We start from the raw sequence: 24,624 nt of genomic DNA, 5'->3' as shown, positions 1-24,624 counted from the left end.
GCGATTGTGAAAAGTGGGTAAAATAAGCAGAATGAAAAAAAGAAAAGAGAATATTGTTTGTTGTACGAAAGACTTGGCAAGATTAACATTTAGCATATATATATATATATATATATTTACGGTTGAACTGAATCAGTCGAGTAAGAGGTACCAGGGCACAGGAGAAAATACCCTTCTAAGAACAGACGCGGGAGTAGCGAACAAGTCGCCCAATTAAGATTTAACGTTTATCTTGGAGCTGTTTGGGAGAGTGAAAGGCGTAGGAGGGAAGAGGTGCGGGGATGGTGGGAGAAAGGGCGGTGGGGAGGGGAGGAGGGGGTTGAATCGGAGATGAACAACCTTCTCCCTCTAAGGATCCTATCAAGTGGTTGCAGCAGCGTTAAACGTTGGAGGCAGCTAAGTTGATCTTGGACGTTGACCCTGGCTTTCCCGAGAAGGCGGAAGCTGCCGGAAGAATCGCGGCGGCGTCGGCCGGAAATAGATTCATAAAAGATAAATGGAAAAAGCGTGGTGTTCCGCGGGAACGAGAGTAAAATAGATATCGGCACTCCCAATGCTCGATTTTTCTTTTCAACGCCACTGGACCAGTCTCCGCTAGGCTTATATTACTCCTTTCACGAGAGTGCAGCTACGCATTCGGCGCAAAAGTCTCCCTTTCATTCTTCTTATCGGATTCGTATCGCTGCTACGCTATAAAAGCCGAGCCAGTTTAAATAGGCAACGTCGAATAAGAAACGTGCACAGTGTCCCCTGGGCTGCTCGAGGATAGAATCGGGGATACGGTGGAAAAAGACCTATCGCTACGGACCGACAGTTTTCCTAGATCGACGAGAATGACTCGCCTCGCGGTAAGTTTACTCCACTTCTGGTTTCGGTGACTCGCGTTATCCTTTGTCTCATCCACTTATGCCGCGATCTCTCCCAAGGTCAATGACCTTCGACTAATCGCGGGAATCTCGAACATTGCTGGTACGTTTAGTGTTCAAGGTCGTTTTTGTTTATGCTGTTTCAAGTGTAGTGAACAACCTGTCCGGAGGATTTTCTTCGTGTCCGACGGTTTTTCGTTTAACGATTTTTTTTAATGTTAGTTTGTTGTTATTGTTCATAGGATATTGTCGGTTATTGGGAATTACTCGTTGGGGGTAAGTTTCTTTTGCTTCTGGTTTGGATGAATTGTTCTTTTTTTCGTTATTGCTTCAGTAGTCTCAGGGCCGTTAACCCTGAACTAATTACGGTCCGATGGAAATACTAAGTCTGCTGGAACGTTTGTGTTCAAGGTCGTTACTGGTTCAAGTGCACAGTGAGAAATATAATTCCGAAGGTTACATGTTTCGATATCGAATGGTTTTTAATTTAACGATATTTTTTCGCAATAAATTGTTATTGTTGCTTATATAATTTTGTCGGGTATTGGGAATTACTCGTTTTGGAATAAGCTCATTCCACTTCTGGTTTGAACGAATTTCTTTAGCTTTTATGTTTACCATTATTACGTGACTAGGTTCAGGGTCATTAACCCTGAACTTTTTTCAGTCTAATGGAAACATTAAGATTGTCGGTATATTTAGTGTTCAATCGTCATAGACATTCATAGTGGTTCTTGTTTAAAGTGCAGTGAAAAATGTTCGACAGGATTTCGTCAAGGTCAAACGAATTTTAATTGCCGGAATTTTGTAGTAAAAATTTGCAGTTTTTCTTTATCCATACAATTTTGTCAAACGTTGGAAATAATACGTTTTACGGAATGTTTGCTCCACTTCCGGTTCTCCGGCTTGATAAAATCTCTTTATTGACCGTCTCAAGGTTAATATCTGAAGGATGTTCAAGGTCGTTTTTGTAAAAAAGTGCAGTGAAACGAAGCTTCGACACCAAAAATCAAACGGTTGTTGTAAATATTATAGTTCGTTCTTTATTAATAGCGTTTCATCTGTCATGTCTCAAGATTTTCACCAAACCTCAGCATAACGGTCAATTCTTTTCACTTCCGGTTTATCGATTCGGCTTGGTCATATCGCTGATCATCTCGAGTGTTTTACAATGGATTTTCAAGGTCAAGTTAGTTTCAAAATTGAATAGTTACCAAGAGCATTGAAGATTTTTGCACGATTATTATTTATATAAAAAATGTTAGATGATCTCGTTCTATATAGCTGCGTGATCATTATTTTGATAAAGTAGCTTTAATGATTTCGTCTGGACGTTTATTTTTTAATCGTTGCATGCGGCGAACAGTCAAAGAATTGCGTACGTCATTCAGCTGCAATTCGAGTAATTTCCTAGAAAGTCGCGATTAAAATTGAAAATACTGTTGTGGCCCAGTTTTTAAAGAAACGTTTGTATCTCTTTGCAGCTCATCTCTCTCTTGCTGCTCCCGCTCCTCCACTCGATTCAGGCCGATGACGATCATGAACAGTGAGTGGATAATGCAAGATATCTCTAGTGCTATACCTCAACAACAATAACAAAATAGTGGTTTTTCTGTAAAACTTTAACTACGATGCAAATAATAAAGGATTATATAAATCCGCAATTTTTTAAATTATCCATAATCCATAATGAGATTTCGGTTTAGTGACAATTTTTTTTAACGTTGATTTACACTTCCTTAGACCATAATAATATTTATAGTGAGAAATTGTTGCAATTTTTAGAAAGATCTCTTTATGGATACTGTAAGAATTTAAACAATTTTTGACTTTGCTAATTCTGCAATATAATTTTTTAGTCATCATGTGATTATTCACGTACCGTACAAGGTGAAGACTATCAAGCACACACATACGATCGTCAAGCACATACACCATGGAAAGGACGATAAGTACGAAGTACTGGGATATACGGTGGGCAAGCCAATTGACCTAGGAGGTCACGAGGGAGGAGGCGATCTAGGTGGTCACGTCTTTCTTTCCAAGGGTCACAGCTTTGGGGGCGGAGATATCGGTGGTCACAGTTTGGGAGGCGGTGGTCACAGCTTCGAAGGAGGGGAGAACAGCGTGAGCTACGGAGGTCACGATTTTGGTGGTCATGGAGGATTTTCCGGGGGTGAGATCGACGGTGGAGTCGGTCACGAGGAAGTTGGCCTTTCCAGTGGTCATGCTGAAATTGGTCACGGAGGAATCTCGAGTGGTCACGGCGGGGGTCACGCGGTCATATCTGGAGGAATAGGAGGTGGCCACTCGGAGATCTCGTCCGGAATCAGCGAAGGTCACGCTGTAGTCAGCGGAGGATACAGTATTGGTGGTCACGGAGAAGGAATTTCTGGTATCAGTGGTCATTCGGAAGGTCAAAGTTCAGGATTCAGCGCTAGTCAGGGTCCTTATGGCGGACACGGGGGCGGAATCAGTCGAAGTTATCGCTACGGCCTGGTTGGATACGACCTACCCTCTTCCGGATACGACGTTCGAGAAGAAATCAACGAACGCTGATTGGTTCCCTCATCATTTAGACTTTCACTTTTCCGAAACAGTCTCCGAAATCTTCCAGGTCGCTCGGACGAAATTGCTTACGATATTTTTTGTTTTTATTTATTTACTATTGTTAGAAAGAGAGAGAGAGAGAGAGTGAATGAGAAAAAGAGAGCGAGAGAAAAAATGAGTTAACAAAACTCGTTTGTCTTAACCTGTCCCTTTTTCTGGTTTCGTTAACTAGTCCTTTTCCATACCTTAATTCCTTGACAAAGCTAATGTATAGCGATATTATTCATTGTTATCACTTTTTAATGAACCGTTAACACTTAACTGTTTTGTTTCTCATGTTACAATAAATAAACTGTATTATTAAACAAATCTAGTTTGTTCTGTTTTTTCTCCTGGTGAAATCATAATTCCTTGGGGAACTCCATTCTGGTTTGATTTTAATGAGCTCCTTTGATGGAGATCGGAGTGCTGATAACGATCATTGGAAAGGTAATCATCGTTTTATTCGGAGCATTAAACTTGTTTTCTTAAACTTATGCTGTGTGTTGGATACGGCTAGTTGAACTCTTAAAACTCAACCTTCTCGCCTATTATTGCCTATCCTTAATGCTATTAAATAAGCGTGTAAATCAATTCCAAATCATATTTGTCAATATGCTTATCATGTAACTGATTAATACAATTCTAGCATAATACATGAATAATACTCATGTTTTCAATTTTTTGCAATAAATTAACTAGTTTTTATTTAATAAATGGTAGATACAATTTCTCTTAATGATAGAATATAAATCATCGTTATCCACTAATCTCGTTCCCCTTGACTTTCTTAGATTGTTGTTTTAGCTTGAATCAACTTTCAATTGAAAAGACAATTTATCGTCAATCCTCATGTTATTTTTCTTGAGCCAGAATAATTTCAGGTTCTGAAATCATACACTTACGAAATAACTGTTGTTTCTTTTTCTAAGTCGAAATTTTAAATCTTTCCTGTGAAATAAAATTGGAAGTTTTTAATACTGGATAACTTTTTAAATATTCAACGCTTCACTGAATTCTATTTTATATAATTCACTACTCTTTGGATCACTTTATATTCATTTCTTTATGTCCAAGTAATCAGCTTTATCTTTTGTAGAAGTCGTAACTACTACCACCCCCGCCATGACTCTCCTTGTGCTTCTCATGATGTGGAATGATCTTGTAGATTGTGTGCGTGTGTTTGATATTCTTCACACGGTACGGTACGTGAATAACAACCTTTTTTCTGCAAAAAGTAATATTCTACAATAAAAAATAAAGCAAGTAATTTAAAAATGTAAGTCTTACAAAATTAAAAGACTATCTATTACAGAAAAAAAATAAAAATGTTTCATAGCTTTTTTTGAAGCGACGTTTTTGATAAAATTTAAGTAAAAATCTACGAAGTCTGTACTCTTTATGGACAATGAATTATAAAATAATTATTAAAATACAAAACAAGAATTATCAAAATATACAGATACGTACGACTGTGTTGAATGTTGAACCAAGGCGATCAAAAGGAGAAGATAAAGAAAGCACTAGAAAAAAAACACAGTTAGAGATTAATTTGCACCTTAATAAGGGGTGTACAAGGTGTAACAAAATTTTTGCACGTATTCAACGGAATTTGTTGTCCAAAGTTATCCAACTACAACCTTTCAATTCCCATTAAGATAAGTGCCTTGGATATTGAATTATCGACCTTTAAAAATTAGAGTTCCGACACCCTATAGCAATCAGCCAGAAATTATTTTAATGAGAATAGAAGAGCTATAACCGGATAAAATTAAGAAAACCTTCTTAAATCGATACAAAAAGTTTGTTACACCCTCTGAATGATTTCCTTACAAACCAGATATTTGTTATTCATCGCAGCACTCCATTCACAAAAGGCAAAACAGTTTGAAACGTGGAAAATCTTCCCTGTTATTTTTGTTCACTCTTAAAGAATTGACGAGCGTATTGTGCGCGAGCTGCGAGCATCTACGCTTTTATATATACTAAAAGGGGCGGTTAGCCAAGCGGATCGCAGCTTAAAAAGCATTTCGTGAGAAACTTGGACGCCTCGCTTGCGACTGTCAATTCTTCCACTATCCTCCCTCAGATGTATCTTTCTAGAAATCGACAAAGTATCTTTGCGCTCTAAATGCTTCCTCCCTGATAAAATCATCCATTTTCAATTTCGTTTCAACTTGCAAAGATATAAAGAAACGTCGACTAAACTCTCCACGCTCACTGACCAAACTCTGGCCACGCCCATTTTCAAATCTAGACAGAAGCAACCTGTACAATTTTATTATTCAAATTCCTGATTATCCTTTTATGAAAATCATAGCCCCAGCTCTAATCATGTTTCCTTTTCAAATTAAATTTGCCAATTGATAAATGACATAAATTATAACTAATCTCGATTGTATAAAAAAATAGGTGTAAGTTAAAAAGATACAAAAACAAAGAGAGAGTTAGTTCGAAGGGTCGATAGCGAAAGGGAGATTAAAGGTTGAAGGATCAAGAGGGGTGTCGCACGAGCGTTGATTGATGAAACAACGAGGAGTCTGGCTCCTTTCTTCCACGTTGTGACGCACGGTCAATTACTCGCCAGTGAAAACGCCAGAGAAATCGAAAGCGGAGCAAGAAGCGTGCGAGCTACGGCCATAAGTAAGCGAACTGGTAGAAGTAAACACGTGCAAAAGCACTCGTGCGACTGCAAATGTTCGTGCTGCCAGATGCTAATGCCAATTGTATAATTTATGCCGGCCGCAATGTCATTCCGGGCCGAGAGATTCGCCCACCAGCCGAATCTCTCGTGCGAGAAAACCGCACGCTTTTCTCTCCTTCGCCGCGTTCAAACTCGTCCTTTTGCTTTCTTTCAACTGCGATTTTATTAACGACTGACTTTTATTAACTAACTTTGATCGCTCCGCTGAAAGCGGAAATTGCAGGGACAATTTGTAGATAGCGGAAAATCTCTCAAATTTTCTTCTCTCGTGGACTTGGCATGAATAATATTTCCTGCTGGAAAAAATCAGGAAACTTCTTCCATGCGTTTTTACACTGATGTCTTGGAGTCTATTTTTTGTGTTTCGAGAAATTCAGTTTTAAGAATATACCGTGCCTCGATCTAAGATTGTATAAATATTTTTCTTTCATTTATCGATTGATTCAGCGCAGATCTACGAGTATTAAAAATAAAGCATATTCTTCATAATAATAGAGATTGATTCTTTGAGGATTTTTTTTATTGATTCATAAAATGGACCGAGACGTATCAAGCACGCGTATATATGGTTGAAAGTGTGGCAAAAATTTAGTTAGGAACTTTTCTTAGGACTTCTATATATTTCTGTACGGTTTTACTGGTCTCGAACGATTCGATCAGAGTCTTTTTCCATCATCTCGTTGTTGGGGATTTTTCGCCACGGTGACGGTCAAGTTCAGTTTCATCCAGTTTTTCAGTGTCAAGCCTAGATTTCTAGGGCACTTCTGATTTGTGAATTGAACGCGTGCAATCTGGTGGGAAAGTCTTCTGGTCATTGAGATGGTAAAAAAGCCTCAGTCACGGCTACGACAGAAGAATAGAAGCCGCAAGAAATCTGCGAAATAAGTAAACTACGATTGGAAGAATGCATATATACTGCTTGCTAGATCTCGAGATAACGTCAAATCGCTTAAGCTCGCTAACCAGTCATCATGTCGACATCCGTGGTAAACGTATAACTTCATTTTGCTATAATTAACTTCATAAATATATACATTTGTTGTACAATCTCAAGATCTTGGTACACACTGTACTATTATCTTTTTTAATCAGTATTTACATTACTATACTGTTTTTAATTACAACAATTTAACTTTAACATTATCATTCAACTTTTTATACAATCTTATTGATTTTCAATTTCAGAGAAGCCTCGTTTGTATAATTTTCGTTATTTTATGCGGAGTTTTCGGGGGTGAGGAGAAAGAACAGTAAGTTGGGTGGAGTGTTTTTAAAAATGTCTAAGATAGTACTTGAATTATTGACAGTTATACACTCCTATCTATTTTAAAATTTACTTAAATCTACTGCAACCCATGGAAAAGAGATACGAGAGAAAAATAGATTTTTCTTTCAGCGTGCATTTCAAGATCCATGTTCCGGAAATCATCAAGCACCACATTCACACGAAAACGGTGTACATCCACGTGCACGAGCCCAAGAAAGAAGAGCCACACGAGGAACACCACCATGAAGAAGATTGGAGTTCTTGGAAGTATAATCACTATGAGACCACCGATGACCACCAGGATGATCACAATGACCATCATGACCAGCAAAACTACCATCATCAGCCAGATCCACTTCCGGGTTATCATAATCATCAGCACCGGCATTTCCCAGTTGTCCAATCTCACCAATCTGATCATTTAGACGAGAAGCCTGTCGAAGAATCCCATTATCCCCACAAAGAGCTCTCTCACAATGACCTTGAGGATCCTGAAGGATTGAACGAGCCCAACGTGAAAGCGTATGAGGAGGGATACAGCAGAGGTGGAGAATCTGAAACAGGTCATAAATTTACTCACAAGTTAACGAAATTTCACGGCAGTAATCGCGAAGAGGGCGACCACGACTACGGGGATTTCGAGAACAAAGGTTACCTGAAGACGAACACCGGTCGTTACTTGATCAACGAGGATCCTTATTACCCGAAAGAGAGGCGACGAAAATTCAGGGCGAGGAGTGGAATGTCCAAAGGTCATCCTATGCACTAAAGATCCTCTCCAATTCTTCATCGATCAAGCCCAGCAAGTTTCCTCCAAACTCAATCAAGACTGATTACTGTAATCGAAAAGTTTATTAAAAAATAAAGAACACTACAGGATTTTTGTAACAAACCGTGCTTTAATCTGTCATCGATACATTTACAATATACATTTAAAATATACATGTGTGTATGTGTGTGTGCGCGGGCATTGGGGCGCGCGTACGTAAATATATAGACATATGTATCTACAGCGCAGACGTCACGATGTGCGTGTAAATATATATATTTATATATACACATGAAGTTTTAAGATTGAAATATATCGCATGTCATCGGAGATTTTGTAGAGATGAAGGTGGATCGAAGTGTCTTTTGCCAGTTTATATATAGTGTATTACAGGTGTTGTTTCGCTATCGATAAATGCATTCGACTGTCGTCATTTCTCGTTTTGACGAGAATCATTTCAAGTCTGGTAAGCACCGAGCGTAATTGCGTTTTAAACATATACTATATTTATATTTTTGTGTGTATACATATATATATATATATATATATATATATGTATGTATATATATGTATATACCTCTTCGCAGGTAGAATCTTAGTTAAAGAGGATATGTGCTTTATATACAGAAAGAAGTCATCTAACTTATCAATTAATACCTTATCAACGTAAACTACGTTACGTCCACCAACAACATCTTGCGCACGATATGATACAGAGACTCATGAAACGGTTCGACACGTAAAAATTCTACGCTTGAGTTAAATATACTATATTCATATATTTATATAACGGTATGTAACGAATTTATGGCTCTGACGGGGACCATGATCGCTTGTCGTTAGTACGAGCCTTTTGATATTGCATAATTAGCGTCCCGACACATCGAAAATATGCGTTGAAGGAGCGCATCACGATGAAGAAACCTTCCCTAAGGATCCTTCCACTCTGACGAACTCCCGTTACAGATCAACCAATTGTTGGAAAACTATAAAAAAACCTACTTTAACAGTACGCTATATGTACATATGACTACAGAGACGTGATTTCATAACAAATAATCGTACCCTTTTCCGGTAGGCATACGGAGTGGTCAATTGGAGAATAAATTCGATCGGAGGGAAACAACGTGTAAAATCATAAAAAATTAAAAAGCAGAAATGAAAGTATATAAGAAAGAAAATACATTTGATTATCATCAATATAAGATTGACATTGTTTCAATAAAAGAAAATATGAGGGAAGAGAGCGATAAAAACAGATGGCCATTGGTTGCCCACTTGGTCCAAAAAGTAAAAAGAAAAGCTTCGATTTCTTAAAAAAGAGACAACCAATGGCCCTAATGTTTGGATGATGGCTCTATCGGAACTTAACAGTTATTGGAATAAATATTCAATGAATTTGGATAATTGCACGCTGTAACGTGCGTGCGAATAGTTAAACACTAGAGAGCTGCTGAGCTCGTTCGTTTACCGGAGTCGAAGTTAACGAGGTGGGCGTACTAGAAGGATCTTATCGGCTAAAGGTGGGGCCAGGTGGGTCTGTGATGATGAGGAGGCGGTTGAAGAGCGTACAAGGAGTGAAGATACTGCTGATAAGCCGCAGGGTCCATCGCTAAGTTGGGACCGTGCGGAGTGACGTAAGCTGAGACTGGTGGTCCATAGGCAGCAGCCGTTCTCTGAGCGGAATGAAGAAACGGATGAGCTGCGTAATTCCTCGGTGGATTTGGTTGGCTGCCCAGCTTTGTGCAAGCTGATTGAGTGCTGTCGCTGACGGTCGCTGGTTGAGATTGCTGTTGTTGCTGTTGCTGCTGCTGCTGCTGCCTCAAGGCCATGCTGTAATAACTGGGATTACGGAACTCGTCGAGGAACGCAAAGGCAGCAGCCGCTGCTGAGGCATCCTTATCGTAGAACGGTGAACTGGCCGCAGTGGAACTGACCGGCGGAGCAAAGTTGAAGGCGCTGCTGCCTGCGGAAACCACAGGAGCATTTTTCAAAGATATCGGATCTGTAACAGCAGTGGTGTACTGTGGAAAACCTGGTATCCCTGCGTTTTGTTGCTCAGCACTGGCCGCTGCAGCAGCAGCAGCTGCTGCTGCTATTTGTTGTTCGTGTTGGTGCTGCTGCTTGCTTTTCCTACCCCTCTTCGGTTTGGTCGTCGCTGGTGACGCTGCTCTAGTCACCTCGGTCACTCTCCTTGGTATCGACAACATACCCTGTGTATTCTTCGACGTTGCGTTCTGCAAGTTCTGCAGAAGCTCCAACTCTTGATTAGACGTGGTTGCTGAGCGTGCGTACGCCAAATGCTCGGCCTTCGTCGGTGGTGGCCGAGGAATCGTTAGCAGCTGCTGCTGGTCCTTGGTGCTGCGACCAACCAGACCCAAGCCCAGTCTGGCGTACGCAGGATTAGCCACGATAGAGTCGGACAAACTTGCTGCGTACGCGCTGTCGAATTGGCTCACCGGCACAGCTTCCTGTTGTGCCAGAGCCAGCATCGGGTCGTACCCGTACTGCTCCTGTCCCGACCGTGGATCTTGCGACAAATTTCGCGCTGCCTCCCCCGAGTCGTTGTAAGCTCGCTTCTTCACAGGAGGATGAGCCCCGCCCAGTGACGGATTCGATGTCCCACCGGGCGCTGGCTTCCCGCTGGCATCAAAGTAGTGTGGACTAGGGTAGACAGGTCTGGAATTTGCCATTGGGTATCCAGACGCTGGAAAGCTCGACTGGTACAGAGACTCGTGAGCAGAGAGATTCTGCTGGAAAGCCAGAAGCTGAGATTGCTGCTCCTGTTGCTGCAACTGCTCATTGGGGTTGGCAGCTTTCACGTGGAACCTCTGTTGAGTGTATTTCTGGGCACTCAACGAGTCACTGATGTCAGGAAAACTCGATCTTTCATGGTGACTCTGCTGCTGTTGCTGTTGCTGCTGCTGTTGCTGCTCGGGTATGGAGTGTCTTGGTGCCGAACGCTGGAGATCTATGCTGGAAAAACTAGATGGATAAGTGGGTGGATACTGAGTTGGTGGTTGGTAAACCTGGTGCTCGGAGCTCAGACCCAAGGTAGCCTCGGGTTGAATGAAACTCCTTGCTTGGTCCACGCCTGGCTTGCTTTCCGTGGGCTTAGCCAGGTCTCGTCGGTCATCTCCGCTCGTGGAGACCGATGCTGAAGAAGAATGTGGCAGATAGGGTGACTGAACGTTCTGTAAAGCTGAACTAGCTGTGTATTCGTCCACATTCTTAGTTCCGTGTGGATGGACGTAGTTTGTAGTCTGCTGAGGCGACGGTTGAGAGTAGCTCGCAGGAGATTGAAGCGTTTGCGGCGAGCATACTGGTTTCTGTTGCGGTGATGGCTGCTGTTGGTACGCTCGAGAGGCTCGCTGTTGTGGAGATAATTGAGGATAATCTGACGTAGAGGTCTGTGGGTGTGAGTAGCTCGGTGGAGGCTGTTGTGGCGACGTTTTCTGAGAATAATTGGCCGGCGGTTGCGGTGAAGTCTTGGCAAATGAAGAGTTCTGAGGCGACGGCTGCGAAAATGCGGACGTTCCTTGAGGTGACGGCTGCGAAAAATTGTGACCCTCCTGGGTGGATGATTGAGGATATTTACAAGCCTGGGGAGAAGGCTGCGAATAGCCTGGCTGATGTGGAGATTCGGGTCCAGCCTGCGAATAGCTTGGCTGGGAAGATTGCGAGTAAACTGATGGTGGTCCTGTTGCCTGAGGTGATAATTGTGAATAATTCGACGAAAGTTGCTGAGGAGACACTCTAGAGTAACCTGATGGTTGAGGGGATGGCTGGGGATATGGCGATCGTTGCTGGGGAGAAGGTTGTGAATAATTTGGTGTATTTATAGGAGAGTTGGGCTGGGAGTAGGAGGGATGCTCTTTTGGTGTTGGAGCTTGTTGCTGGGAATAACTTGGTGGTACGTTTGGCGATGAAGGTTCGGAATAATTGGTAGCAACGCTTTGGGGGGAAGACTGAGAATACTTTGGTGTAGGTGGTTGCTGTGGTGATTGCTGGGAGAAAGATTGTAGGGGCTGTGGTGATGCTTGAGGAAAGGCTTGCGATGGAGGCTGAGGAGAATGTTGAGAATAGACAGTAGGACTGGGATTGCTGGATCCTAATTGAGTATAAGTCTCACACTGTGGAGAATTCTGAGAAAAATTGCTTTGTGGGGAATGATGGGAGAAAGTGGGAGATATTTGTCGATAAGGCTCGGTCGAACCGTCTTGAGGGGACTTTTGGTAAGTTTGAGGAGACTGGGAAGGCTGGGAATATAAAGCTGCTTGATCAAAGGTGGTGGTGGTGGAAGGGTACGCAGGTGAGAGGATACGATTTTGTGGTGATGGCGTTGGTGGCAATTGGGCGCTGTATCTAGGAGGCGTGGCGTAATATGGACTATTGTAGGGACTGCTTCCAGTTGATAAGGCATCTTGATAAAATCCAGCACCTCGCATTTGCGTTTCAACTGGAGGTACAACCGGTTGACTCTGAGGCGAACGCGTTTGATGACCAGGAGGCGATTCTTGGGAAAAACTCGAGACTGATTCGCTCACGCTGCTTCCTTCAGCGCTCATGCGTCTCTGCCTGCTACAATGCCCGTCTTGTCCTTCGGGAAATTTCTTCGTCGTGTTTTCGTCAGCTTCCTCTTCCTTCTTTTTGGATTTTGGTGCTCCAAAAGCCTTGAACCACGCACTCAGATTGGGCGTAGCCGATTTTGGCTTTTGTGAATCATCCGGCTTCAACTCGCTGTCCTTGGAAGTCTCCTTCGTCGATTCCCTCGAAGCAATCTTTCCAGTCAAAGATTTCTCTTCTTTCGTGGCAGTTTTGGGTGAGGCAGGTCCGGCTGGGTCATCGTCCTCATCTTCGTTTGATAAATTCGTATTCGGTGACGGAGCCATACTCTTGCAGATAGACTGGATGGAGTCAACATTTTTCAAAACCGTTCCCAAGCTAAGTTTTGGTTCGTCATCGGTATCTTTGCTACATGGATCAATGTCAGTAGTAAGAGGATTGACCGTTGCGTCACTGGTATTGGCATTCGAAGAACTAATGGGTTTCTTCAAGAGTAAATTACCCTTGCTTTTGCCTGGCTGTAATCTATCTATGGTACGCTGAATCTTCTTAGGCCTCGTTGGACCATTCGGTCCAAAAATCTTTATGGCGCTCGGACGTTTGCGTGAAATTTCTGCTTTTCCACCTGGTCTTCTGGAATCTGCTGCAGGGTGGAACACCGGAGAATCACTCCCGGAAGAGAACTCTGATAATCGTGGAGCATCATCCAACCACTTATTGATATCCTGTGAAATCAACAATTAATTAGATCCTTAATGCAAGTTATTGTAAAGGTATAGTTTAATTTTATAGAAATCATAATAAACTAAATGATTGAATAATGGACAAAATGAATGTAGGAAAATATTTGAAGCTTACGTTAAGAGTTTGCTCCGTTGCTTGGTTCAACGCCTGTATTGCTGAACTCTCTTCTTTTCCAAAACCTTTGGTATATTTGCTCGTGGAGCCTTTAATTCCTTTCTTTGGCTCGGTCGAATCTTGATCTTGGCTCGTTTTTTTCTCTTCCACAGTCGAACTCTTCTTGTCTTTTGTAGTCTTTTTAGATTTCGAACGCTTTGGACTGCTTTTATCAACATCGTGGAAGGTACTTCCGTTTGAAGGCACTTTTTTCGAGTATACACCATGATTCTCGTGTTTTCCTATTTTTTTCAATTTTTCTCTTTCCTGTTTCAGTTCTTCCTCGCGTCTTCTCTCACTTATTTTATCCTTTAAACTATCAAGCGATTCTAGGTCCTTGTTAGCTATCGACGCAGGTAGCTTTTTTGGATTTTCACGCTTCTTCGAATCAACCGCACTATTTAGGCGTACATCTTTGGAAAGTTTTTCACTTTTTACTTCACCGTTACTTCTCTCTTCTTTACTTCGTTTAGACTTTTTATCCTTTTCTTTCGTCAAATTTTTTCTATTACTCTTCTCGTCACTTTTAGAAACATTTTTCAGCACGCTCTTTTCCTTCTTTTGACTTTTCTTACCTTTATTATTAAATGGTTTTGATTCCTCATTCTCCTTTTTCAGCTTCTCCTGCCCTTCCTCCTCCTTCAGATCAGCATCGATTGCCAATATTTCTTTTTGTTTATTTTTCTTACTTTTTTCCTCTTTACGATTATTTTCTAGATCGTGCTTATCAATTTTTCTACTTCTTGATTTGGTAGGCGAAATATCCTCGTACCCTTCCTCAAAATACTCCTTATTTTCTTTGACGTCCTCGTAGGCAGTCGACTGCACATTTTTTACGTATTTTCCATCTTTAGCAGCAGCTTTTTTGCTCGATTTTTTCTTGTCCGCGATTTCTTTGGCCGTAAATTTTTTGGTTTTCTCAGGAAGATCACTCATGGTTGCACTTTTTCTTCTTTTAGACTCTGTTACACTCGCTTGAAGCAGATCCTCTTCGCTCTCTGTTTCTTCTTTATCCTCCTCTTCCTCCTCTTCTTCCTCTTCAGTCACCTTTTCACTTTTTGCTTTTTTACACTTTTTCTTCCCTTTCTTATCCTTTACACTTTTTACACTATTGTTACTACTTTTCTCTTCCTCTTTTATAGCAAACTTTAATTTCCTTTTGTGAATTGCTTTGGTCGACTTAGATTTTTTGTTTGATTTTTTTATACGTTTCTTAGAGCTTTGTTGAGATGACAAAGCTACGTGCGAAGGAGGTGGCGAGTCTGTAACTGACCCCGGCGAATGTGAACCCTCGTCGCTAGAGGTTTCCGACTCTAAATAACGATTAACCGCTTTTTCAAACGCTTCCTTCAGGTTAATTGCCATTTCGGTATACTCTGTGAAACAAAAGTTTACTGTATTATTTCAGTTCAAAATAAATAAAATCATTTATTCAAACTCCCAGAAATTATAATTACGAAATTGAATGGGGATTAGAAAAAAGTAAGAGTAAACTAAATATAGTATTAAAAAATAGCGAATTCTTACCATTATCGGAGCCATTATATTGCCTACAATTGTCAACAATAAGTCGAAAATCTCGTTTGAACTGGTTTATACTTTTATAAGATCCTCCTTCAAGTTTTTCTTCCATAGTACTAAGATCCATTGGCTTCCTCACGACACTATAATACCTAAAAGCATGAAAAAAATTCGACTTTCAACGAAATGTAAACAATAACAATCTCTCCTTTTTCCTTATACATATATACGGTAAGGCTTGATCGAAAATAATCATATACGTATGAGTGATACCTAGGCGCATATTCCTCGTCGACGGGATCGATGAACGGCCAGGCGTCAGCGTGATCTTTCAAGCTCTCTAGAACTTTGTGCATGCCGACTCGCCGCTCCTCCTCTTCGATCCCAAATGAATAGCCGTAAGAAGATACATAATTACTAATGCCATGATGGCTTGTATTTTTCTTTTTCTGTAGATCTTCCACCTCGTCCCTAGTATGAATTACAATTTGACCGACTGCGGAAGCCAAGGAGTTGTTGGTCTGTCGACCCTTTTTTTGAGGTGGCACCACCATTGTTGGAGGGGATATATCCTCTTTTTCGAAAACAGCTTTAGAATTCTTGTTTGTCTTTTTAGAAGTTTTATTTGTTTTCGGTTTTATCTTCGATCGAGCTTTTCCCAAATCCATTTGTACAGCGGGCTCGTGACTGCGAAGGACACGGGAATTATTACGTTGTAATAATTTTCGCCTTTGCTGCTTCTCCTTCAAATCAAATAATTTTGGAATTTCCGGCATGAAGTCTTCGGAAAGTGTACGGTATAGTTTACGTTCTGTGTCGTATTCCTGTATAAAATAATGTAGTTTACTTTGCTTATCGTTTCTCAAAGTATTGCGGATCGAAGATGATTATAGACTTTTTAGTTACCGAGTTGCGGAATTTTTCGGCTAATCGCGTCCAATCTTGCTGTGTGAAGCATACAACTTGCCAGACACTTTCTGTTTTTTGCTCTTCTCTATGTACTAAACTAATTTTCTCCTCCTCCGCTTTCTCTTCCTCCCTCGCCACTCTATTCCGACGTTTCTTACGTTTCTTGTCCTTTGCCTTAGATCCCTGCTTACATGAGTCGATGCTGGTTGATTCAATGTAATCCTCCCTATACAATCGAGTTCCGTAAAAATACCAGTAGGCAGAATTCTTACGGTCATGTCCCAATGGTTCGACTCGCAGACTATCCGAGTCTAAATTACACAGTGCCTGCTCCTATTCAAATATAGCAAATTAATAAATGTACTTTATTGCCAACAAATTATAAATAAATAATCATACATAGATACACTTACTACGTCTTCAGCGTCTAGTCTGAAGTCACAGAGGGCACGTAATATTTCTACTTTCTGACGAAGAGGTAGTAATTCGAAGTCTACATCAGTATTAAATGGATTTTCACATTTGGATTCCTATATGATAAAAATAAAGGTTAACATTATTAAGAATATTACATAGTGCGCAAATGTAACTTGGACAGTAAAATATTTTGAAACGGATACCTCTAACCTAAAATCTTTCAAACAAAACTTATTTAGGTCAGAGGAAAATGTAAAAGAAGGCCATTGCTTTGTCCTTGAGTATTATCATTAAAATCAACTTTTAAAGTTACTATTAATTCCTTTAATGGCATTCACTACTTCCTGTAAATGAAATATAAAGCTTTTAAAAACACTACAAAGCTCTTGAGAGGCTAGCTTCAAGAATATACAATAGCAAGTATATAGTGCCTTGTAATAAATTAATTATAACCTTGAATTGGCCTTATTTAATTTGTTCTAAGGTCAAATCAATAGCATTATCGTGTGTCTCTCATTTTGAGAGAAACTAATTTTTTTTGTAATATTGTTGATTGTTATGGCCAGTCGTTGACCCATTTTACTGTCCAAGATAAAAAAAACATTATGCATATAAAATTTACAAATAATTATATTCTGTACCTGACACTTTTTACGAAAAACACGACGAAGAAACATCTGATAATTAAAAGTGGAGATGTCATTGCGAGTGTCATCTGACAAACAGCCCTCTAGTAATTTAACAATTAGTTCTTGCAATAATCGTCCTTCTGTACCTCCATCAGTTAACAGTGCTTCTTCTAAGTCCTAAAATAAAAACTCATCAGATATTGGCACGAAGAAACAATAAAAAGATAATAAAGCAGAAAGCAAAAGCTGTTTTAATATAGCTGTTGAACACACCTGAATTTCATTTATTTAGTTCTCAAATGTTGAAGCGATACTATCAAATGCTACAAACATTGCTTATTAGTATAAGCTAACATTTATTTAGGTACCTCGATATCAAAGTCCAGAAGGTTGAAGGCAGCCCTAAATAATGAGCAGAAATGTGCTATACTTGGCACCTCCCACCACGATTGAATATCTGCAATAGTTTTCCCTTTATATTATAGTATTCTAAAGAATTACTCAACTTGGTAAAGATATCAATGAATGATTGTTAAATATAAGGAAAAATTTAGGCAAATGGAGATTTCGGAAGTTTGACAAAATGTATATATATACATTAAATAAATAATACAGAAGATATCCGAGGATGAAGGATGAACGAGCGTGAGAAAATCGTGGGATATTAATGAATAGATAGCAAGAGCAGAGAAGGGGAAAGAAATTATTGTTGATAGTTGAAATATAACAACTGACCTAAGATTCCGATGAAGGTGGGAAACATAACCCGTCGTGTGGCGGGCAAACCGGGCAGGTCACGTCAGGATAGCCAAATTTATTAATGCTAAACTCGAGACGGGATATTGTGTCGGAGAGGACGCCAAGAAAATCTTATGTATCACCGGCGACACAATCTTCGAGCAATTAATGGGAAGAAAAAGAAGAGAAGAGATGTTCTGAAAAAAAAACCGGGCTGCTCTTCTCACCCGGGTAGCATGACATCCGTAGAGGCCAGCATAAAATACAATGAACCAACTCTGTTCCCACACCACATATTTGTATTTTGTATTGTTACTTTAGCTCAAAAACCAACCAAAACAAACTGCGCACACTTTCGAAACCTTATCGACAAGTGCCAGTGGTCACTCGTAAAACACACACCATTCTACAATTAAACCAAAAATCATACAAAATTCCCCGAAGCATTATGAAATGAAAACACTTGTCTATAAAACAGATAGTCTTCAGTTGCGTTCACCAGAAACGATTTTCCGTGGAAAAGTTAATCGACAAACTGCAATCAAACTTTCAGAAAATACAAAATCCGGTAAATTCTTCAAGAATCACGCGAAATTTTAGTAAGCACGCTAAAATGAAAACACTGTTGGATAGAAGCTGCCAGTTTTCAGTTGCAGTCGCCAACTCGCCAGAGACAGTTTTCCTTTAGACGGGAATGAAATAATTGTATATATATATATATATATATATACATATAGTACGCATATGTATGTAGTTCAATGACGCTTGGCCAGGAAGTTCACTATCGGCAAAATTTCAAGCTGCTTTCCCCCCATAACGGAATTCTGTTGTGTTTTTACGTTCCTTCACTTGTCCCATCAGCTCATCCCAAAACGCACTAATACACAAACACCAATGTAGACATATACAGCTACAGGCGGATCCGAGTTCCGGAATATGAGATGCAACTGCAGGCAGGGTAGAGCGAAGCGAACCACCAATAGAGCATAGAATAACCAGGTTGGAATAGAGTGGTAACTCTCTTAGTAATCTTCAACACCGGCAATTGAATACTGAAATTTTATCTTAAATTTTAATATACATTTTGCAGTACCTAAATAGCACCATTGTAAAACAATTACTTAACAAATTCAGACTTTCTATTTGTTAAAACTACAATTATTAAATTGATATATTATATTCCCAATTTTTACAATGTTTTATGCTATTTTTTAATATGGTTAAACAATGTTTTCAAGAAAAGAAAATTAATATTTTATCAGTAGTCCTTGCATGGTACAAAATTTCAGCCATACCGATTTTTTCATCATCAATGACGTCAAATTCCATGTGATCAAGATTATGATAATAATTTTAGCGCGCGCGTTTTATTTATTATATAATTTCTAGCTATTACTTATACAGTATGGAGTTTTAATATTAGGTATATTTTTATATTTCATTAATATAGTAGCTTTATAGTTTAAAAATCGGCTTAGCTTTAATTCTTATAGGTACTTAACGGTTTAACTTATGGAGCTATAGATTATGAATGCAAAGTCAGTGCTGCCCGCCTACGGCAGCTAACCTAAGGTCTTTTACTTGTGAGTACGCACTACGCAGACCGTGCAGACGTGTATCGCTGTGTCCACTCATGCACTTATATATACATTTGTTTTAAATTAAACATAACTAATTTATAATGGAACAAAAAATTCTTCGTTTCCTTTTTTTTCTACACTTTAATTAAGCTATAAATCTTCAATGTATGTAATTATACTGTTAATATTCACTTTTTATAAAAATGCAGATCAAAAGTAATCGTAACAAAAATTGTCTGACTTTCTAGTTTATTATTCTACATTTTCTTCGAAAAGCCAATCTTTTAATGCTGGTCAAAATTAGTGCGAACTAAGTTCCGCTCTTATTGTGCACGTCCTATCAACGTTTCAACGTCTAATTATCGGCCAATTTCTTCTCAATTCAAGTTAATTTTTTTAATTATCCTAGCGTATATATTGAATCTGAAACTGCATTTAATTTTACACATGAAACGTATAATATATAATAAAATCACTTTAAAATTGCAGTATATACATAAATATTTAAAAAATTTTGCTATACAGAATGATACTAAATGTAACAAATTAACCTCAGTAAAATCATACCATTCATATCAATTATAAAATAAAACAATAATTAATTTTTGTGAGCTGTTCCATTGTAAGACCTAAATCCTAATAAAATCGATAAAAATGCTCGCGCGCAGTTAATCAAAAATCGAAATTCAACAATGATACATCTATGACGTCATTGTATTAGTTCGACGAGTTTGATCTCCAAAATATGCGCCTTTCTTCAAAAACTTAAGGCTTTAAAACCACTAAGTCGTTTTCAATAAGGCTTTGAAGGGTTGTAATCAGATAGTCTCCGAGATAAAACTTTCTTAAGGAATTGCAATCATTTTGTTGCAACCTATACATCAGCCTTTATATTACCGCACACTACTCCGTAGTGGTGTACTCGGTACTAGTTGGTGCAAGTGAGTTCATCAGGTTGTTCCGACACAAGCTACAGCCGCTACAGGTGACTCAGTCGGCTCAGAGGCAATCAGAGGACTGCAGAGTGCAGAGTAGTGCAGAGGACTCCCGGACCCTGGTCCCGATTCAGTCGTCAGAGCTAACAGCTAGTGCTCACACACATTCAGACTCAGGGACTCATTCAGGGCCCGGGGCACTAGGTAACACTTGCAACACCCAACAGTCAACAGTAACAGTTAACACTAGAGGCTTTGCGCCAGAAGTAACTGGAGACACTAGAGTGAGCAGCTTAGGGCGCTTAGGCCTCAGCCAGCAGCCTCAGATTCAGTTCAGAAGAGAATTCGAGACAGTAAAGACTAGTGGGACCGTTCAACGTAGAGAATCAACAGAAGTTTTCAGATCCCGTTAGTTGAAAGCATGAGTAAGTTATTCATCGTCCTTTTTTATACCGTTAAAACAAAGTTTTGCCTAAATTTCCTTTCAAGCTTTCAAATCTAGAAGAAAATGCGATTTTCGAATTTGAAAAAAGGTTTCGGTGCTGATCTTTAACTTTGATCATAGTGAAAGTGACAGAATTTCTACATGGCAATATATGGTATTGTATGCGTGCTCCTGAGATGATCCAAGAAGCTTGTTAGAGGTTGACGTGAGCAACTGTTTTGAAACCACTTTTTATAAGACTGAAATAAGTGAATTTCTTTATATTAAATTTAATTGTTCCCAGGAAAAAGACTTTTTATATTATAATTATTAACGTATGTACTATACTATACCTACGCAAGGTTCTAAGATTTTACGATAACTCGACACAACTCCCACAGTTACCAAAAGCCTTGCTATTATTCAAATACAATTACCAACTTCCACCGTAAATTTCTTTTTTCAAGGAGACCCGGATCCTTCTTACAGCTCGATGATGCTATATCTAATATTTAATCACAAGAAGTTTATTCAGGTTGTAAATCAAATGCTTCATAGTATTAATTAATTTGTCTTGCAAAACCTTGGTATAATTTCAACTAATATAATCAAACCCTGATTTATTTCTTTAACGAGGTTAACTTTTGTATTTGATTTATTTTTGCAGGAAACACAGGAATATCTTGCAGTCTGGTGGCTGTTTTAATTGTAAGTGAGAATATTATTAATAGGTTATTAGCATTGACTAGAAAATGTCTAAGATGACCAAAGAAGAAAGGATTGAAGCGTTATTTTATATTTTGAAAAAAGGTTTTACTAGCGACGGTGGAGGGTGGTGACATCATGCGGAAAAGCATCGTATTCGACAAAAATACGCCAGACGTTTTTTATTGTCCTCAGCACAAACCAACTGGTTTTGAAAAGATGATAGTAAAAGCACGTCCACTTTCGAAACTCTGCCAGTTCGAAGGTGGTCCAATTCCTGAAGATTACAAAAGTGATTGTTACAATGACGTAGATGAGACTGAATATGCGTGCAAAGAAAAATACAGGATTATGGTAAGTAAAAAGCACTACAAATTTCTAGTAATGAAAGAAAGGAACAAAAATGTTAACTTTGTTGGATTAATTAGAATCGACCTAAAGTAATAAGTTTTCTGAAACGTTTTTTTAACCGCGATTACAACGCCCACGTATGCTGAAATTAATGATAAATTGAAGCCCCTCGTAGTTTTAAATTTTGCCAAAACGAAATAAAATTAAGGATATTGAAAATAGGATGATAGGTACTTCTAAAAAATATGAAAAAGAAGATTAAAATTAATTTAATAGTTCAATATACTGTATTTTCTATTATAATTTATCTGTATACTCTTTATTAATAAAATTATTCTAAATAAGTTCTCCACATTAAAAAACAATGAAAAACTCGTCTAATGACAGCGTACCAAAGCCTAGTCTAATAACATTTACTGGAATATTCTATTTATTCGTACTTGAAGAAGTCGAAATGTTAATTCGTTCGATCATAAAATTAGCTTTTATAACATTTTGTTAAAAATATTAATGTGACAATATAGTCGCTGAAATAATAATGTTTGTTAATCACTAAATTTACTGATTTGCTTTTTATTGACACGTTACATAGGAGATTTATGTTTTTTATCGTTTTATCACTAAAGGCTTCCGCAAAAATCCCATTGTTAGAATTTTCAACATAAGGATTGCCCCAACATCTTTATTGTGCTTTGCAAAGGCTCTTTCACCTATCCTATGAGTTTACCATAAACAAAGAAAAAGAGAGAACGAGAATAATGACCTTCATCCCGCAATTCACGTAACCCAAAACAAAACGCAATTTTTTTTATTAACCGTTGGTGTTGGTTTGTTTTCTTGCAGAAGAGATTCAGAAAACCAAAGGCTGAAGCTACAAACAACCAGTTCGTGGAAAAATAGATGAAATTCTGCACGGGCAAAACACAAGCATCCCAAACAAATAAAACTGTATGGTGGAATCTCGATTTCTATGCCATCTTATACGAAACCTTGAAGTATTGAAATTTATGAAATTTATGAAATTCATAAAAATCATCACGTGTTCGTTTTTTACGTTATGAACAGAAAAATAAAAATCTAGACTCCACCAAACACTATGTTGCAAATGTACAGGGATCTCCCGGCTGAAAACTTGCAATCATAAATAATTAATTTACAAGATAACTGTGCTTTTTACTCATATTTTGCGCAATAATTATGGTAAATTATAATTCAGCCAGCTTTATCGAAAAGAGCTATTAATACATCGGCAAATGGCTTAGGGTATTGCAAATTGGTTGCTGGAAAATGGTAGAAAAAAGGGCGAAATGCAATGGATTCACTTTTACTATACAAAGTCATTGGAGCGTGGCAGGGGAACAAGACAGTTCACTTTCATTTACAATCTGATCTTTTAGTCCTTATGCGTTGGTCATTTATAGACTGTAATCTTTAGTGCATTAAGAATCTCTAAAAACAGTACAAACGCCACAATCGATTTCTGAAGATACCTACTGATTTCGAATTAGAAATAAAATGGATGATAATAAAATAATTTCGATTTAAACTGAAGATATCTTGGTGCAATATTTTACTGACCAATTAGTTTTTTTATATTTAACTTTACATATAATAATTTTTGTAACTATTACAAATATAATTTGTATTAGCAAATTAATAAAAAGAATAGATACTAATACTCGCGCGTGGTAATGGGCTATAATCAATAATAATCAAACCATTTTGAAACCTATCATAACTAATCTTGTTTGATATGTATAGCATATCCTTCATTAAATTGATCATCTCCTTATCCTCTAACAGTAGTATAGTATTACGAGTCGACTGTAGATAGTCTTACGTTTAATTTAGATCTAATATATTTGATTTTTAATCAATTTCATTAGCTATTCTGTATATCAGTTTTATCTAACTTTAAACAAACTTTTTACAATTCACACAAAAATATTCGATTTTCTTGAGTTTGTTATCAACGAACTCAGAAAACGAAGATATAGCACCGAAAGCCCAGATAAACGGTATGGTATGTAATTTTAAGTCTCATTAAATTTTTTATTAAAATTTTCAATTATCTGTCAAAATAATATAAATCAGGATTATAAATAAGCAAATTTGTATAATACAATTAGAATGAAGATTGGAACGAATAAATTGTTTGTTAAATAAAATAATGCTTTTTAAAACATTGTTTTAGATGAGGAGTCACCCGCCAGGAAGTGGTACCCCTTACAATGGATCTCGTTTATCCAAATTCTTAGAACTCGAAAAACATATTTATATAAAAAAAAATCGAGATTAAAATACAAATTGTAAATTCAATACAATTGAGTATAATATCAGTCATAGTTTTACTAAGAAGTGAAATTCGGAGCGCTAATTTTTTTCACGCTTATGATGCTTGCTAAGTGATTGAAAAGGAAGTCTTGAATAGAAACATTAATTTCTTTTGATCGTACGTGGTTCTTAAACAATTAAGTTGTAATTAATCGCACAGGTAGGGCCTCAAAACAGTCTTAACATTAAAATACCGAAATATTAATCTCATGTTATCTTCTCACTCTCAAATAAGACTTCCTGTCTTATCGTGGCAGTATGCGTTTAATATTATAAATTATTGTATTTGCTGCCATAATATAAATTACAATCATAGCTCAATAAATTTTGTAAGAAATATATATATAAATTAAAAATATTAATGTATAAAATCTCTAATAGGTAATAAAATTATACAAAAAATTTGTACTTTTATGTACAAAT

The 24,624-nt window shown here is 38.2% G+C and overlaps 4 protein-coding genes across 8 annotated transcripts; 3 read left to right on the top strand and 1 right to left on the bottom strand.

Annotated features, from left to right (window-relative positions):
* Positions 1 to 771: 771 nt before the first annotated feature.
* On the top strand, positions 772 to 3,677 carry LOC136772847 (uncharacterized). Its single transcript, XM_066726025.1, has 3 exons — positions 772 to 848; positions 2,351 to 2,412; positions 2,726 to 3,677. Exons 1-3 carry the CDS (start codon positions 834 to 836, stop codon positions 3,423 to 3,425), a joined length of 777 nt encoding a protein of 258 aa, XP_066582122.1. The 5' UTR covers positions 772 to 833; the 3' UTR covers positions 3,426 to 3,677.
* A 3,185-nt stretch (positions 3,678 to 6,862) lies between these two features.
* LOC136772783 (sex-determining region Y protein-like) lies at positions 6,863 to 8,195 on the top strand. The gene has a single exon (XM_066725910.1). It carries the CDS (start codon positions 7,515 to 7,517, stop codon positions 8,193 to 8,195), a length of 681 nt encoding a protein of 226 aa, XP_066582007.1. The 5' UTR covers positions 6,863 to 7,514.
* A 95-nt stretch (positions 8,196 to 8,290) lies between these two features.
* Positions 8,291 to 18,797, bottom strand: dikar. 3 transcript variants are annotated; one of them, XM_066726216.1, is made up of 10 exons: positions 18,207 to 18,797; positions 17,870 to 18,091; positions 17,503 to 17,591; positions 17,147 to 17,311; positions 16,502 to 16,618; positions 16,086 to 16,421; positions 15,453 to 16,003; positions 15,186 to 15,331; positions 13,620 to 15,034; positions 8,291 to 13,486 (listed from the first exon to the last, which is right to left on the bottom strand). In XM_066726216.1, exons 2-10 carry the CDS (start codon positions 17,895 to 17,897, stop codon positions 9,713 to 9,715), a joined length of 6,621 nt encoding a protein of 2,206 aa, XP_066582313.1. In that variant the 5' UTR covers positions 17,898 to 18,091; positions 18,207 to 18,797; the 3' UTR covers positions 8,291 to 9,712. The 3 variants fall into 3 exon arrangements, with proteins under 3 accessions (XP_066582313.1, XP_066582314.1, XP_066582312.1); XM_066726217.1 differs by having other exon boundaries at positions 17,408 to 17,591; positions 17,870 to 18,797; XM_066726215.1 differs by having other exon boundaries at positions 17,870 to 18,797.
* Positions 18,798 to 20,049: 1,252 nt separating this feature from the next.
* On the top strand, positions 20,050 to 24,539 carry LOC136772949 (uncharacterized). 3 transcript variants are annotated; one of them, XR_010822532.1, is made up of 5 exons: positions 20,052 to 20,812; positions 21,479 to 21,519; positions 21,622 to 21,870; positions 22,711 to 23,890; positions 24,062 to 24,168. XR_010822532.1 is itself a non-coding variant. In XM_066726224.1 (4 exons), exons 1-4 carry the CDS (start codon positions 20,809 to 20,811, stop codon positions 24,164 to 24,166), a joined length of 399 nt encoding a protein of 132 aa, XP_066582321.1. In that variant the 5' UTR covers positions 20,050 to 20,808; the 3' UTR covers positions 24,167 to 24,539. The 3 variants fall into 3 exon arrangements, 2 of the variants coding, with proteins under 2 accessions (XP_066582321.1, XP_066582322.1); XM_066726224.1 differs by lacking the exon at positions 22,711 to 23,890 and having other exon boundaries at positions 20,050 to 20,812; positions 24,062 to 24,539; XM_066726225.1 differs by lacking the exon at positions 24,062 to 24,168 and having other exon boundaries at positions 22,711 to 24,055.
* Positions 24,540 to 24,624: the final 85 nt, after the last annotated feature.

This window comes from Prorops nasuta, unplaced genomic scaffold (genome assembly GCF_024137725.1).
Source record: "Prorops nasuta isolate Cenicafe-Biocafe unplaced genomic scaffold, Cenicafe_Pnas_1.2 PNAS00004, whole genome shotgun sequence".
Lineage (NCBI taxonomy): Eukaryota > Metazoa > Arthropoda > Insecta > Hymenoptera > Bethylidae > Prorops > Prorops nasuta.
Note: the sequence above shows the minus strand (reverse complement) of the source record. Positions and strands in the feature narration are given on the sequence as shown.